Source organism: Manis pentadactyla, chromosome 17 (genome assembly GCF_030020395.1).
Source record: "Manis pentadactyla isolate mManPen7 chromosome 17, mManPen7.hap1, whole genome shotgun sequence".
Taxonomy (NCBI): domain Eukaryota; kingdom Metazoa; phylum Chordata; class Mammalia; order Pholidota; family Manidae; genus Manis; species Manis pentadactyla.
The window spans coordinates 14,279,713-14,296,572 of record NC_080035.1 but is presented as its reverse complement, the minus strand read 5'-3'; the positions used below and the strand labels follow the sequence as shown (position 1 = coordinate 14,296,572).

General features: G+C 37.2%; 1 protein-coding gene across 5 annotated transcripts in view; it reads right to left on the bottom strand.

Annotated features, from left to right (window-relative positions):
* VWA8 (von Willebrand factor A domain containing 8) overlaps nt 1-16,860 on the bottom strand; it is a 392,879-nt gene that overhangs the window by 364,243 nt on the left and 11,776 nt on the right. For all 5 annotated transcript variants that reach the window (XM_057494495.1, XM_036932428.2, XM_036932430.2 and 2 more), the window contains exon 2: nt 14,967-15,044. In XM_057494495.1, coding sequence (XP_057350478.1) covers nt 14,967-15,044 — 78 coding nt within the window. The remainder of the gene's footprint in view (nt 1-14,966; nt 15,045-16,860) is intronic.

Below are 16,860 nucleotides of genomic sequence, written 5' to 3'. Positions count from 1 at the left end.
GTCATGAAACCATGAAACTCTTAGAAAAAAACATAGGCAAAAATCTCTTGGGACATAAACATGAGCAATTTCTTCATGAACATATCTCCCTGGGCAGGGGAAACAAAAGCAAAAATGAACCAGTGGGACTATATCAAACTAAAAAGCTTCTGTACAGCAAAGGATACCATCAGTAGAATAAAAAGGCATCCCATAGTATGGGAGAATATATTCACAAATGACATATCCAATAAGGGATTGAAATCCAAATTATATAAAGAGCTCATGTACCTCAACAAACAAAAAGCAAATAAGGCAATCAAAAAATGGGCAGAGGAGTCAAACAGACACTTCTCCAAAGAAGAAATTCAGATGGCCAACAGACACATGAAAAGATGCTCCACATCCCTAATCATCAGAGAAATGCAAATTAAAACCACAATAAGATATCACCTCACACCAGTAAGGATTGCCACCATCCAAAAGACAACAACAACAAATGTTGACAAGGTTGTGAAGAAAGGGGAACCCTCCTACACTGCTGGTGGGAATGTAAAATAGTTCAACTATTGTGGAAAGCATTATGGAGGTTCCCCAGAAAACTCAAAATAGAAATACCATTTGACCCAGGAATTCCACTCCTAGGAATTTACCCTAAGAATGCAGCAACCCAGTTTGAAAAAGACATATGCACCCCTATGTTTATTGCAGCACTATTTACAATAGCCAAGACATGGAAGCAACCTAAGTGTCCATCAGTAGATGAATGGATAAAGAAGATGTGGTACATATACACAATGGTGGAATACTATTCAGCCATAAGAAGAAAACAAATCCTACCATTTGCAACAACATGGATGGAGCTAGAGGGTATTATGCTCAGTGAAATAAGCCAGGTGGAGAAAGACAAGTATCAAATGATTTCACTCATCTGTGGAGTATAAGAACAAAGCAAAAACTGAAGGAACAAAACAGCAGCAGACTCACAGAACCCAAGAATGGACTAACAGTTACCAAAGGGAAAGGGACTCGGGAGGATGGGTGGGTAGGGAGGGACAAGGGGGAAAAAGGGCCATCACGATTAGCATGTATAATGTAGAGGGGGAGAAATGGGGAAGGCAATATAACACAGAGAAGACAAGTAGTGATTCTATAGCATCTTACTATGCTGATGGACAGTGACTGTAATGGGGTATGTGGTGGGGACTTGATAAAAGGGGAAGTCTAGTAACCATAATATTGTTCATGTAATTGTACACTAACGAAAGCAAAATAATAAAAATAGTAATAAATAAAAATAAAAAATAGAAAATATCAAAGGGCAAACAAATATATATATACATAAATAGGTCAAAGAGCAAACAAACATCTAGATGGCAGACTTAAAAACAGCTATGTCAATAATAATATTAAATATAAATGGGTTGAATATTCCAATTCAAAGAGAGAGCTTGTCAGAGTGGATAAATAAGCTGTTCATAAGCCACGCTTTAAATATGAACACACAGACTAGTTGAAAGTAAAGGAATAAAAAAGTGTATGCCATGCAAACACTAAGCACAAGAAAGATGGTGCAATTTATATTAATATCAGACAACATAGACTTTAAGTAAAAAAGCATTACCAGACATAAAGACAACACTACATAATAATAAGTGGGACCAATAAAGAAGATATAACAATTACAAATGTGTACACACCTATTACACAAAGTAAATATACCAAGTAAAACTTAGTAGAATAAAAGGAAAAACAGAAATCTACAATCATAATAGAAGGTGTTAACAAGCTTTCTTAGTAATTAATTGGAAGAGTAGATAACAATCAATAAGAATATAATATATTCTTGAAAAACATTGCCAAAATTGACCTAATTAATATTTATAGAATACAATACCTAATATTAGCAGAATACAAATTATTTTCAAAGTTTACATGAACACTCAAGATAGACCATATTTTGGGTCACAGTCTCAATAATTTCAATTTCAAAGAACTGAAACCATACAGAACATGTTCTCAGATCATAATAGTATTAAATTAGTAATCAATAACTGCAAAATAAAAACATACTAAATATGGAAATGAAGCAAACATGCCACTGACCGGGGATCAAAGCAGAAATTTGTGCTTTTTAAAAATATTTTGAACTGAGTAATAATGAAAATTTAACATATCAACATTGGTAACATGGAGCTAAAGCACTGTTTAGATGAACTTTATAGCTGTAGATATCTAAATTAGGAAAGAAAGGACAAAAAATATACTGAGCCTCCACTTTTAATGGTTAGAAAAAGAAGAACTAAAGTAAATAAAATTAAGGAAATAGTTAAGAATGGCAATCAAGGAAATAACAAATTGACAAACAATAGAGAAAGTCAACACTCAAAAGCTATTTTTTTTAAAAGTTAGTATCATTGATAAATCCCTAATTGTACTGATTCAAAAATGAAAGAAAAAAATTTTTTTTCCAGTATCAGGAATTAAAGAGAGAAGAGTAATATAAATCTACAGATATTTTAAAAATAATAAAGGCTACATTATGAAAAAATTGTGCCAATAAGTTAAAAAATTTAGAGGAAATTGACCTATTCCTTTAAAATAAAAATAGACCCATCCGTTTAAAAGAACTAGAAATAACAAGGGTTGGCAGGGATGTAGAAAAGAGTGAACACCCCTTCACTGTTGGTGGGAGTGAAAATTGGTGCAGCTACTACAGAAAGCAATTTGGAGGCTCCTCAAAAAACTAAATATAGAAATACACTATGACCCAGTTACTGCACTTCTAGGAATTTACCCAAAAAAAACAAGATCTCAAATTCAAAAAGACAGATGTTTATTGTGCATTATTTACAATAGCCAAGATATTGAAGCAACCACCAAAATGTCCATCAATAGATGAATGGATGAAGAAGATGTGGTACATATATACGATGGAATATTATTCAGCCATAAAAAAGAATCCTGCTACTTGAAACAACATCAGTGGATCTAGGGGGTGTTATGCTAAGTGAAACAGGTCAGTTAGAGAAAGATAAATAGCATATAATTTCACTTATTTGTGGAAACTAAAAATAAAATGAACGAAACAGCAGTAGACTCATAGACAATGAGAAGTGACTTGTAGTTACCATTGGGGAGGGGTTGGGGTGGATGGGTAGGGAGATTGAGAGGGATAAAGGGGTACAAAAATCTCAATCATAATGTAAGTTGGTCATGGGGATGGAAGTGCAGCATGGAGAATACAGCCAGCGGTTCTGCAGTATCTTCCCATGTTGATAGATAGTAACTTCACTATTTGGGGTGAGGATTTAATGATGTGTGTAACTATGGAACCACTGTGTTGTATACTTGAAACCAATACGATATTGTATATCAACTGTACCTCAATAAAAAAGTAAATAAAATAAAATAATAAAGCAGCTATTAAGTTCTTAGAAAAAAAACACAGAAGAGCTGTATAACCTTGAAGTAGGCAAAGATTTCTTAGACACAATAAGGACTAATCACGAAAAATGATAAATTGGGTGTAATCGAAATTTCTGCCAACCAGAAGATAGCATTGAGAAAATAACTAGACAAGGAAGAGACTAGAAGAAATATTCATAATATATATATATTATTCATTTTATACATATACACACACACACACACATAAAACAATGGACTTGCATCCAGAATATATGAAGCAAACACAATTTCTTTAAATAGCCAAAACATTTTAACAGACACTTTATAAAAGATAGACAAATGGCCAGTAAGCATAGGAAAATATCTTGAATACCACTACTCATCAAGGACATGTAAACTAAAATCACAGTGAGAGGATATGCATTACTGGAAGAGCAGAGTGAGGACCTCTGAAAATCCACTCCTCCGTAAAAGCAATGAGAACACAAGAAAATTGTGAAAACCAACTTTTTCAGAACCCTAGAACTTAACAAAAGTCTTTTAACATTCTAACAAGCATTTATCCAAGCAAAATAGATGAACCTCAGGAAGAACAGTGAGCTTTGCAGTGTTTTAACTTGCCCTGTTCCCATTTCTCTCCGCAGTTCTGTGGTGTTCTGAAAACCAGCAGCCCACAAAGTTGGTGAAAACCCGCAGCCTGGCAACCACTGAAGTGCACAGAACAGGGCTGGACATCCCCAAAAGCCCCACCCCCATGGAACTCTCCCTATCTGACCTGCCTAGCAGCACCCTGTAAAAGTTCCTTTCTTATTTCTTTATTTGACCTACTCAGAGCTCCCTGTGTGCAAACAGAAGTACCCCATGGTGTTTGTCAAAAAAAAAAAAAATCAACAATTGCTTAATATCACAGCTACCTGAGGCACCAAAACCAGTTGGAGCCAACAAGAGGATGACCCAAAAAACTTAAAAAATAAAAACTTTATAGGAAAAACTGGAAATGAGCTGTCCAAAGGAGGCTTTGAAAAACTCCAGTGTGCACCTAGGAATCTAGAAGTCCATACATTATGCAGGACTGTGCACACACCAAGGAAAGTCCCCAGAAGGGCCTAATATCTCACTTCTGGCTGAGGTTGAGACTTTGTACAAGCAGGCAGTAAAGGCTAAGATACACTTACAAGCTGCACGTGGAGTACTGAACTCATGCCCAACATGGACACAGAGGCCCTGGGTGAAGGCTGAGAAAAATTATTTGTTTAAGGCATTAAAAAAATTTCTCCCCAATCATTGGCTTGACCATTAAGCTAACTGAGCAGAATCTTCAGTGGCTGCAGATAACAAAGAACATAGGCTAGAAAAATAATCTACAGTCTAAACAAAAAACCAACAATTTGCAAAAATAAGCCCTGGTGAAGGGGGACTCTGATTTCCAGAGTTGCCACAATATACTATTTAATATGTCTACTTTTCAAAAAAGATTAGAAGAAATGCAAGAAGTAGGAAAGTATGGCCCACATACAGAGAAAAAAAGCAGTCAATAAAAACTATCTCTGAGGAAGCCAGACATTGGACTTAGTTGATCAACACTTTAAATCAACTATTATATGTTCAAAGAACTAAAATAAACCATATCTAAAGAATTAAGGGAAAATATGACAATATCTCACCAAAAAATACAAATAAATAAATAGAAATTATTTTAAAAATCCAAATAGAAATACTGAAGTTGAAAACTTCAATAATTGAAATGAAAAATTCATTAAAGGGGCAACAACAGATGTGAGCTGGCAGAATAATCAGCAACTTAAAAAAGGTCAATTGAGATAATACAGTCTAAGAAACAGAAAGAAAAAGACAATGAAGAAAAACTAACAGAGCCAAAGAAACTGGTGGAGACACCATTTAGTATACTAATATGCACATAATGGGAGTCCCAGAAAGAGAGAGAGAGAGAGAAGGGAAGAAATAATAATGAAGAATAATTGCCAAGAATTCCCCCACACTGATGGGAAAACATTAATCTGCATGCCCAGGAAGCTCAACAAACTCCAAATAGGTCCAACTCAAAGAGATCTACACTTAGACACATCACAGTCAAACTACCAAAAGCAAAGACAGACAGTATCTTGATGGCAGAGAGAAAAGTAACTCATCATATAGAGGGGATCCTTGATAAAATAAATAACTGACTTCTCATCAAAAACTATGGAGGCTGATACTGATACCATATGATTTCACTTATTTGTGGAATATAAATAGAAAGCAAAACAGAATAAACAAAACAGCAGTAGACTCATAGACACTAAGGGACTGGTGGTTACCATGGGGGAGGGAATGTGCTGGGTTGGGTGGGTGGGAGGGTAAGAGGGATAAAGGGGCACAAAAATTCTCAATCATAATATAGGCTGGTAATAGGGATAGGATTTTAGCATTAAAAATAGAGCCAATGATTCTGTAACATCTTCCTACTTTGACAGATAGTAGCTGTACTAGTGGGGGTGAGGATTTAAAAATATGGGTAACTGTTGAACCACTGTGTTGTATACTTGAAACTAAAATAAGACTGTATAAGAATTAAAAAAAAAAACTATGGAGGCTGAAAGTGCAGAAAGAAAAACCTAACAACCAAGAATTCTTCAAACAACAAAGCAAAAATTAAGAAATTCCCAGATAAACAAAAATAGAATTCATCACTAGAAGATCTGCCCAACAAGAAATACTAAAGGAAGTACTTCCTTCAGGCTGAAATGAAAGTACAATGACAGGAGCTCAAATCCACACAAAGAGATAGAGAGCACCAGTAAGGGCAACTACACATGTAAACATAAAGACCATACGCACATAATTTTGTTTGACTGTTTTCTTCCATCTGATTTAAAAGACAATTTCATAAAGCGATAATTATAAAACTATGTTGACAGACTTTAACTGTTTAAAGATATAATTTGTTTATAACAATAATAGCACAAAGAAAGTGGAAGGGATCAGAGTTATATTGGGGCAGTTTTTGTATGCTATTGAAATTCAGTTAGTATTAATCTGAACAAGTTTAACTTAAATTGTTAATTATAATCCCTAGAGAGACCACTAAGAAAATCTCAAAAAATACAGTAAAAAAAAATTGGGACAGAATGGACAGGACAGACTGCAGAGCCATTTAGGAGGTACAGTCAATGAAAATTTGTATTAGATAAATTTCTAATTTATAAAATTAGATATAAAAGTGAGATAGTCTCCATTAAGAGTATTTAGTCGGGATCACGGGAAGATGGCAGCGTGAGTAGTTCAGAGGAAATCTCCTCCCCAAAACATATATATTTATGAAAATACAATAAATGCAACTATTCCTAAAAGAGACACCGGTGGATGCAGTATAACAGCCAGGATACATCTACATCTGTGAGAACTCAACATCACAAGAAGGGGGTAAGATACAAGCCGCGGCCAGGTGGGACCCAAACAATCCCCAACCCCAGAACCCGGCGGGAAGAAAGGAGTTGGAACAGGGAGGGAGTGAAAGCCCAGGACTGCTAAATAACCAGCTCTAGAAATCTGCACCGGGAATGCAGACACAAGGTGCACGGGGTGCTGGATATTAGAGAAATGGAAAAGCAAAACCTGCGGGCAGGTCCCCGCAAATAGCGCCCCTGAAACAAAAGAAAAGTGAGTGCTTTCTGCAAGTCTTAAAGAGACAGGGACCCCATTGCTGGACGAAGTTGTCCCGGCACACATAGCCAGCAGCTGGGAATCCTGGGGAAACTTAGGCACCCTGAACCCCAGGGAGGCAGTGCAGCTCTGAAGCCCCTCACAGCAATAAGCAGCCTGCCAGTTGTTCCTCCAACTGGCATGGACCCTGACACACCAGTCCAGTAGTGGGAGAGTGGCAGAGCATGCCGGGGACAGCAGTGCCGGAAGGGACTGGGACCAGATCTGTGCACCAGCAGCGCCAGACGGGACAAGGAGAGGCTTGTTCGAGCCCGCAGCAGCATGACTGAACAGCCCGGGTGGGGCTCGCGCACACCGGCGGCAGTGAAGCCAGAGGAGCCCGGTAGAGGCCCACGCGGGAGAGCCCCGCGCACACCTACAGTGGAGCCAGAGGGAGCAGGCGCGCTCCCAGCAGCCGACCGGAATCCCAGCCCAACGCACAGCTGCCCAGGGCCCGACCCAAAAGCTGATGCTGTCACACAGCTGCCCGGCAGGGGTGCTGCTAGCACGGAGGAACGCACCTGGCATGCCTGCCACTCCCCACAGGGCTTCATGCTGCTCTGACAGAGACCCCACCCACAGCAGCTTAGGGGACTAACCCGGTGGCTGCTCTAGGAGTGCGGGTGACTGTCACAGGCAGCGGAGAAGGGCAAGGCATCCAGCAAGCAGGAAAGGACTTTGTTCTCCCAGCTGACACACCCGCAACCTGCCTACAGCCACCACTATCAACATGAAAAGGCAAAAAAATTTAGTCCAGTCCAAGATACTTCAAACAACACCTGAGAAAGGATCTGCAGAGGCAGACCTAACCAGTCTCCCTGAAAAAGAATTCAAAATAAAAACCATGAACATGCTGACAGAGCTGCAGAGAAATATGCAAGTGCTAAGGGATGAAGTCCAGAGGGAGATTACAGAAGTGAAACAAACTCTGGAAGGATTTATAAGCAGAATGGATAAGATGCAAGAGGCCATTGATGGAATAGAAACCAGAGAACAGGAACGCATAGAAGCTGACGCAGAGAGAGATAAAAGGATCTCCAGGAATGAAACAATATTAAGAAAACTGTGTGACCAATCCAAAAGGAACAATATCCGCATTATAGGGGTACCAGAGGAAGAAGAGAGAGAAAAAGGGATAGAAAGTGTCTTTGAAGAAATAATTGCTGAGAACTTCCCCAAACTGGGGGAGAAAATAGTTGCTCAGACTACACAGGCACACAGAACTCCCGAGAGACGGGATGCAAAGAGGACAACACCAAGACACATAATAATTAAAATGGCAGAGATCAAGGAAAAGGACAGAGTATTAAAGGCAGCCAGAGAGAGAAAAAAGGTCACCTACAAAGGAAAACCCATCAGGCTATCATCAGACTTCTCAACAGAAACCCTACAGGCCAGAAGAGAATGGCATGATATATTTAATGCAATGAAACAGAAGGGCCTTTAACCAAGGATACTGTATCCACCACGATTATCATTTAAATATGAAGGAGGGATTAAACAATTCCCAGACAAGCAAAACTTAAGGGAATTTGCTTACCACAAACCACCTCTACAGGGCATCCTACAGGGACTGCTCTAGATGGGAGCACTCCTAAAAAGAGCACAGAACAAAACACCCAACATATGAAGAATGGAGGAGGAGGAAAAAGAAGGGAAAGAAATAAACATCAGACTGTGTTTATAATAGCTCAATAAGCGAGTGAAGTCAGGCAGTAAGATAGTAAACAAGCTAACCTTGAACCTTTGGTAAACACAAATCTAAAGCTTGCAATGGCAATAAGGACTATCTTTCAATAATCACCCTAAATGTAAATGGACTGAATGCACCAATCAAAAGACACAGAGTAATAGAATGGATAAAAAAGCAAGATCCATATATATGCTGCTTACAAGAGACTCACCTCAAACCCAAAGACATGCACAGATTAAAAGTCAAGGGTTTGAGAAAGATATTTCATGCAAACAACAGAGAGAAAAGAGCAGGTGTTGCAATACTAGTATCAGACAAAATAGACTTCAAAATAAAGAAAGTAACAAGAGATAAAGAAGGACATTACATAATGATAAAGGGCTCAGTACAACAAGAGGATATAACCATTATAAACATATATGCACCCAATACAGGAGCACCAATATATGTGAAATAAATACTAACAGAATTAAAGGAGGAAATAGAATGCAATGCATTCATTCTGGGAGACTTCAACACACCACTCACTCCAAAGGACAGATCCACCAGACAGAAAATAAGTAAGGACACGGAGGCACTGAACAACACACTAGAACAGATGGACCTAATAGACATCTATAGAACTCTACATACAAAGGCAACAGGATACACATTCTTCTCAAGTGCACATGGAACATTCTCCAGAATAGACCACATACTAGGCCACAAAAAGAACCTCAGTAAATTCCAAAAGATTGAAATCCTACCAACCAACTTTTCAGACCACAAAAGTATAAAACTAGAAATAAATTGTACAAAGAAAGCAAAAAGGCCCACAAACACATGGAGGCTTAACAACATGCTCCTAAATAATCAATGGATCAATGACCAAATTAAAATGGAGATCCAGCAATATATGGAAACAAATGGCAACAACAACACAAAGCCCCAACTTCTGTGGGACGCAGCAAAAGCAGTCTTAAGAGGAAAGTATATAGCAATCCAGGCATATTTAAAGAAGGAAGAACAATCCCAAATGAATAGTCTAATGTCACAATTATTGAAATTGGGAAAAGAAGAACAAATGAGGCCTAAGGTCAGCAGATGGAGGGACATAATAAAGATCAGAGAAGAAATAAATAAAATTGAGAAGAATAAAACAATAGAAAAAAAATCAATGAAACCAAGAGCTGGTTCTTCGAGAAAATAAACAAAATAGATAAGCCTCTAGCCAGACTTATTAAGAGAAAAAGAGAGTCAACACACAGCAACAGAATCAGAAACGAGAATGGAAAAATCACGATGGACCCCACAGAAATACAAAGATATATCAGAGAATACTATGAAAACCTATATGCTAACAAGCTGTAAAACCTAGGAGAAACAGACAAGTTCCTAGAAAAATAAAACCTTCCAAGGCTGACCCAGAAAGAAACAGAAAATCTAAACAGACCAATTACCAGCAACGAAATTGAAGTGGTAATCAAAAAACTACCCAAGAACAAAACCCACCGGCCAGATGGATTTACCTCGGAATTTTATCAGACATACAGAGAAGACATAACACCCATTCTCCTTAAAGTTTTCCAAAAAATAGAAGAGGAGGGAATACTCCCAAACCCATTCTATGAAGCCAACATCACCCTAATACCAAAACCAGGCAAAGACCCCACCAAAAATGAAAATTACAGACCAATATCCCTGATGAACATAGATGCAAAAATACTCAACAAAATATTAGCAAACCGAATTAAAAAATACATCAAGAGGATCATACACCATGACCAAGTGGGATTCATCCCAGGGATGCAAGGATGGTACAACATTTGAAAGTCCATCAACATCATCCACCACATCAACAAAAAGAAGGACAAAAACCACATGATCATCTCCACAGATGCTGAAAAAGCATTCGACAAAATTCAACATCCATTCATGATAAAAACTCTCAACAAAATGGGCATAGAGGGCAAGTACCTCAACATAATAAAGGCCATCTATGATAAACCCACAGCTAACATCATACTGAACAGCAAAAGGCTGAAACCTTTTCCTCTGAGATCGGGAACAAGACAGAGATGCCCACTCTCCCCACTGTTATTCAACATGGTACTGGAGGTCCTAGCCACGGCAATCAGACAAAACAAAGAAACACATGGAATCCAGATTGGCAAGGAAGAAGTTAAACTGTGTCTGTTTGCAGATGACATGATATTGTACATAAAAAACCCTAAAGACTCCACTGAAAAACTACTAGAACTAATATCGGAATTCAGCAAAGTTGCAGGATACAAAATTAACACACAGAAATCTGTAGCTTTCCAATACACTAACAATGAACTAATAGAAAGAGAAATCAGGAAAACAATTCTATTCACAATAGCATCAAAAAGAATAAAATACCTAGGAATAAACCTAACCAAGGAAATGAAAGACCTATACCCTGAAAACTACAAAACACTCTTAACAGAAATTAAAGAGGTCAATAACAAATGGACCTGTTAGGTATGCTCCTGGCTAGGAAGAATTAATATCGTCAAAATGGCCATCCTGCCCAAAGCAATATACAGATTTGATGCAATCCCTATCAAATTACCAACAGCATTCTTCAATGAACTGGAACAAATAGTTCAAAAATCCATTTGGAACCACCAAAGACCCTGAATAGCCAAAGCAATCCTGAGAAGGAAGAATAAAGTGGGGGGATCTCGCTCCCCAACTTCAAGCTCTACTACAAAGCCATAGTAATCAAGACAATTTGGTACTGGCACAAGAACAGACCCACAGACCAGTGGAACAGAATAGACTCCAGACATTAACCCAAACATATATGGCCAATTAATATACGATAAAGTATCCATGGACATACAATGGGGAAATGACAGTCTCTTCAACAGATGGTGCTAGCAAAACTGGACAGATACATGTAAGAGAATGAAACTGGATCACTTTCTAACCCCATACACAAAAGTAAATCCAAATGTATCAAAGACCTGAGTGTAAGTCATGAAACCATAAAACTCTTAGAAAAAAATATAGGCAAAAATCCCATGGACATAAACTTGATTGACTTCTTCATGAACATAGCTCCCCGGGTAAGGGAAACAAGGCAAAAATGAACAAGTGGGACTATATTAAGCTAAAAAGCTTCTGTACAGCAAAGGACACCATCAATAGAACAAAAAGGTATCCTACAGTATGAGAGAACATATTCATAAATGACAGATCCGATAAAGGATTGACATCCAAAATATATAAAGAGCTCACGCACCTCAACAAACAAAAAGCAAATAATCCAATTAAAAAATGGGCAGAGGAGCTGAATAGACAGTTCTCTAAAGAAGAAATCCAGATGGCCAACAGGCACATGAAAAGATCCTCCACATCGCTAATCATCACAGAAATGCAAATTAAAACCTCACCTCATACCAGTAAGGATCGCCATCATCAAAAAGACAAACAACAACAAATGTTGGCGAGGTTGTGGAGAAAGGGGAACCCTCCTACACTGCTGGTGGGAATGTAAATTTGTTCAACCATTGTGGAAAGCAGTATGGATGTTCCTCAGAATGCTCAAAATAGACTTACCATTTGACCCAGGAATTCCACTCTAGGAATTTACCCTAAGAATGCAGCAGTCCAGTTTGAAAAAGACAGATGCACTATGTTTATCACTGCACTATTTACAATAGCCAAGAAATGGAAGCAACCTAAATGTCCATCACTAGATGAATGGATAAAGAAGATGTGGTACATATACACAATGGAATATTACTCAGCCATAAGAAAAAAACAGATCCTACCGTTCGCAACAACATGGATGGAGCTAGAGCGTATTATGCTCCGTGAAATAAGCCAGGCAGAGAAAGACAAGTATCAAATGATTTCACTTATATGTGGAGTATAAGAACAGAGGAAAACTGAAGGAACAAAACAGCAGCAGAATCACAGAACTCAAGAATGGACTAATAGTTACAAAAGGGAAAGGGACTGGGGAGGATGGGAGGGAAGGGAGGGATAAGGGCAGGGAAAAAGAAAGGGGGCATTACAATTAGCATGTATAGTGCATGGGGGGCATGGGGAGGGCTGTGCAACACAGAGAAGACAAGTAGTGATTTTACAGCATCTTACTACGCAGATGGACGGTGACTGTGAAGGGGTATGTGGGGGGACTTGGTGAAGGGGGGAGTCTAGTAAACATAATGTTCTTCATGTAATTGTAGATTAATGATACCAAAATTTAAAATAAATAAAGAGTATATAGTCTAGTAGAAATATCTGAAAAGTGAAAAAAACTTATTCTGTATTATACACAATGACTGGAACATAGACTAGGATAAGGTGAATAGCAGGAGATGAGGCCAAGATAGCAGGAGATGAGGCCAAGACTAAATCATGAAAAGTAAAGAGTGAACTTTGTTCCTAAGGTATTAGGAGGCATTTAAGGAATTTTGAGAAAAAAAGTGACATGATTTTGAACAAAGAAGTGACAGGAGTCATTATAGAAATACAAAGCAAAACAACAAGATATTACTTCATACCCATGAAGATGGAAAGAATAAAAAAGACAATAACAAGTGTGAGTGTACATGTGGATAAACTTGAACCTTCATACATTGCTGGTGGGAATACAAAATTATGCAACTTCTTTGGAGAACAGTTCATTCTCAAAATTTCCCTCAAAATATTAAACATAGGGTTAACATGTGACCTAGCAATTCCACCTTAGGTCCATACCCAAGAAAACTGAAAACAGGTGTCTGTACAAAAACTTATTTATGAATATTCATAGCAATAGTAGTCATAATAACCCAGAAGTAGAAATGACCCCAACATCTATCAAATGATGAATGGATACAGAAAAACTGGTTTAGCCACATGATGAAATATTTAATCATGAGAAACAGAATGAAGTACTGATACATGCTACAACATGGATGAAACCTTGAAAACCTTATTAAAACTGAAATATGCCAGAAACAAAAGCCACATGTTGTAGGATCCCATTTATAGCAAATGTCCAAAATAGGTAAAGCCATAGAAACAAAATATATTAGTGATTGCCAAAGGCTAGGGACAGGGGGGAGCTAGAAGAGGAGTAAACAAGGCGTGACTGTTAATGGGTATGAAGTTTCTTTTTGGTGGGATGAAATGTTCTAAGGTTAGATAGTGGCATGGTTGTACAACTCCGTGAATATATTAAAAACCTCTGAGTGGTAGACTTCAAAAAGGTGAATTATATGATATAGGAATTATATCTCACTAAGCTGTTCAAAATAAAAATCATAATGACTTACTGTTTCATACTTAGTAGAATGAATACAACCAAAAATACTAGAAATATCAGTGTTAGCAAGGAGGTAGAACATCACTGTAGGTCAAAGGTTAAAATAGTAAAACTACTTTGGACATCTATTTGGCACCATCTTATAAAGTTAAAACAGGCATCCACCTGATGACACATCAACTCCTAGTATTTATTTGGGAGAAGTGAAGAGTTATCACCATAAGACTTGTACAAGAATGTTCATAGCACCTTATTCATAACAGTCTAAAAATGGAAACCATTCAGATGTCCATCAACAGGAAAATGGATAAACAAATCATGGTATATTTATACAATGAAATACTATTCAGAAACTGAAAACAAACTGATAGGTGCAGGAACATGGATAAACCTCAAAATCATTATCTTGATGGAAAGAAACCAAATGCACACACAAAAAAGCTATACTATATGATTCTATTTATATAAAGATGAAGAACAGACAAAACCAATCTATCAGGGGAGAAAAAAGAACAGTGGCTTCCAGAACAGGGAAAGGACACAAGAGAACCTTCAGAAGTGATGACAGTAATCTTAGTGGTTATAGAGGCTTTTTTAAGCAACCAAAACGAATTTTAAAATCTGTGCATTTTATTATATTTCATCCCAATTTAAAAAGACAGTATATGAAAAAAATAAGTGTCTTACTTAAATATCATGGGTGAAGTGACACAATGTCTGGGGTAGATTTTAAATACTCCAGAAGGAAAAACTGGAAGTCATGTGAAAGAAGACTGGCAATATATTGATAAATGTTGAAGCTAAATAATAAGTACATCAGGTTTATACTAGTCTCTCCAGATTTGTGAATAGTTGAAAATTCCCTTAATGAAAAGTTTAAGGTTATTCATTCATAAATAAATAACTATTTCTTACTGTAATTCTGTGGCACAAGTTCTGGGCTCTTAGGAGTTTTCAACTTATAGGATACATCTCCAATGTTAACTGTATCACCTACAAAGAGAAAAAGGAAACATTCTTATTACAAGAGACAAGTAAGAAAACAATATACTATGTCTTAACACAACAATTCTCCTGACATAAAGAGAGAACATTATAGAAACATACTACATTACCCATCTGTGGCAGGCACCACACACTTCTATGTCAGGCAGTATGCTCTAAAACTGTATCTAAAGTATAAGTTATATAAAGGAGAAGTGAAGCACTGATAAAATTCACATTTTTAAAAGCTACATCATAATAAGTTGAAGTACAATAAAATATATTAACCAGTTTTCTTTCCTCATTAATAGCAATACTAATAATGCCAACAACAATACAGAGGGATGCCTTTCATTTAAGATCATCCAAGCATCCACGAGGTGTTATATTTAACACATATTTGCAGCCCTTATACATCGTTACAGGTTCTTATTTTTACTGAGTACAACTTCAAGTTCTCCAGCAACATAACCCAAAAACTTAATATTTCTAGGTACATAAAAAGAACAGCGCTCCAGTGGCTTTCTACAAGAATTTGTACAAGAAATAAGCAAAAGTTCTCAGTGACTTTTACACAGTTCTAATTTTTTAAAGTAACATTAATTTCTGTCTGGCCTTCTAAAGTGCAATACTATAGTTACAACTGACACCACAGAAATACAAAGAATTACTAGAGAATTCTATGAAAAATTATATGCCAATAAATTGGGCAACAGAATAAATGGACAAATTCCTAGAAAACTACAACATTCCAAGACAGACCAGGAAGAATCACAAAATCTGAACAGAGCCATTACCAGTAACAAAACTGATAAGGAACTAGACAAGGATGACCACTCTTATCACTTTTGTTCAACACAGCACTGGAGGTCCCAGCCATGGCAATCAGATAACACAAAAAGATAAAAGGCATCCATGTTGGTAAGGAATAAGTTAAACTGTCACTACTTGAAGATGACATGATATTATACAAAGAAAACCCTGAAGAATCCACCAAAAAACTATTAGCACTAATTCAGCAAAGTTGCAGGATACAAAATTAATACACAGAAATCTGTTGCATTCCTGTACACTAAGGATGAACCAGCAGAAAGAGAAATCAGGGAAATAATTCCATGTACAATTGTATCAAAAAGAATAAAATACCTAGGAATAAACCTAGCCAAGTAAGTGAAAGACCTACATTCTGAAAACTGTAAGACACTCATGAGAGAAATTAAAGCAGCACAAAAAAGTGGAAATCTCTCCCGTGCTCACAGATAGGAAGGATTAATATTGTCAAAATGACCACCGCACCCATAGCAATTTACAGATTAAATGCAATCCCTATCAAAATAACAACAGCATTCTTCAACGAACTAGAGCAAATAGTTCTAAAATTCATATGGAACCACAAAAGACACCAAATAGCCAAAGCAATCCTGAGAAAGAAGAACAATGCTGGGAATATTATACAACCTGACTTCAAGCAGTACTACAAAGCCACAGTAATCAAAACAATACGGTACTGGCACAAGAACAAACCCAGAGATCTATGGGACGCAATAGAGAGCCCAGATATAAACTCACACATATATGGTCAATTTATATGTGATAAAGGAGTCAGGAATACACAATAGGGAAAAGACAGTCTCTTCAATAACTTGTGTTGGCAAAACTGGACAGCTACTTGTAAGAGAATGAAACTGGATTACTGTCTAACTCCATACACAAAAGTAAACTCAAAATGGATCCTTGACCTGAATGTAAGTTTTGAAACCATAAAACTTTTAGAAGAAAACACAGGCAAAAAATTTCTTGAACATAAGCATGAGCAACTTTTTTT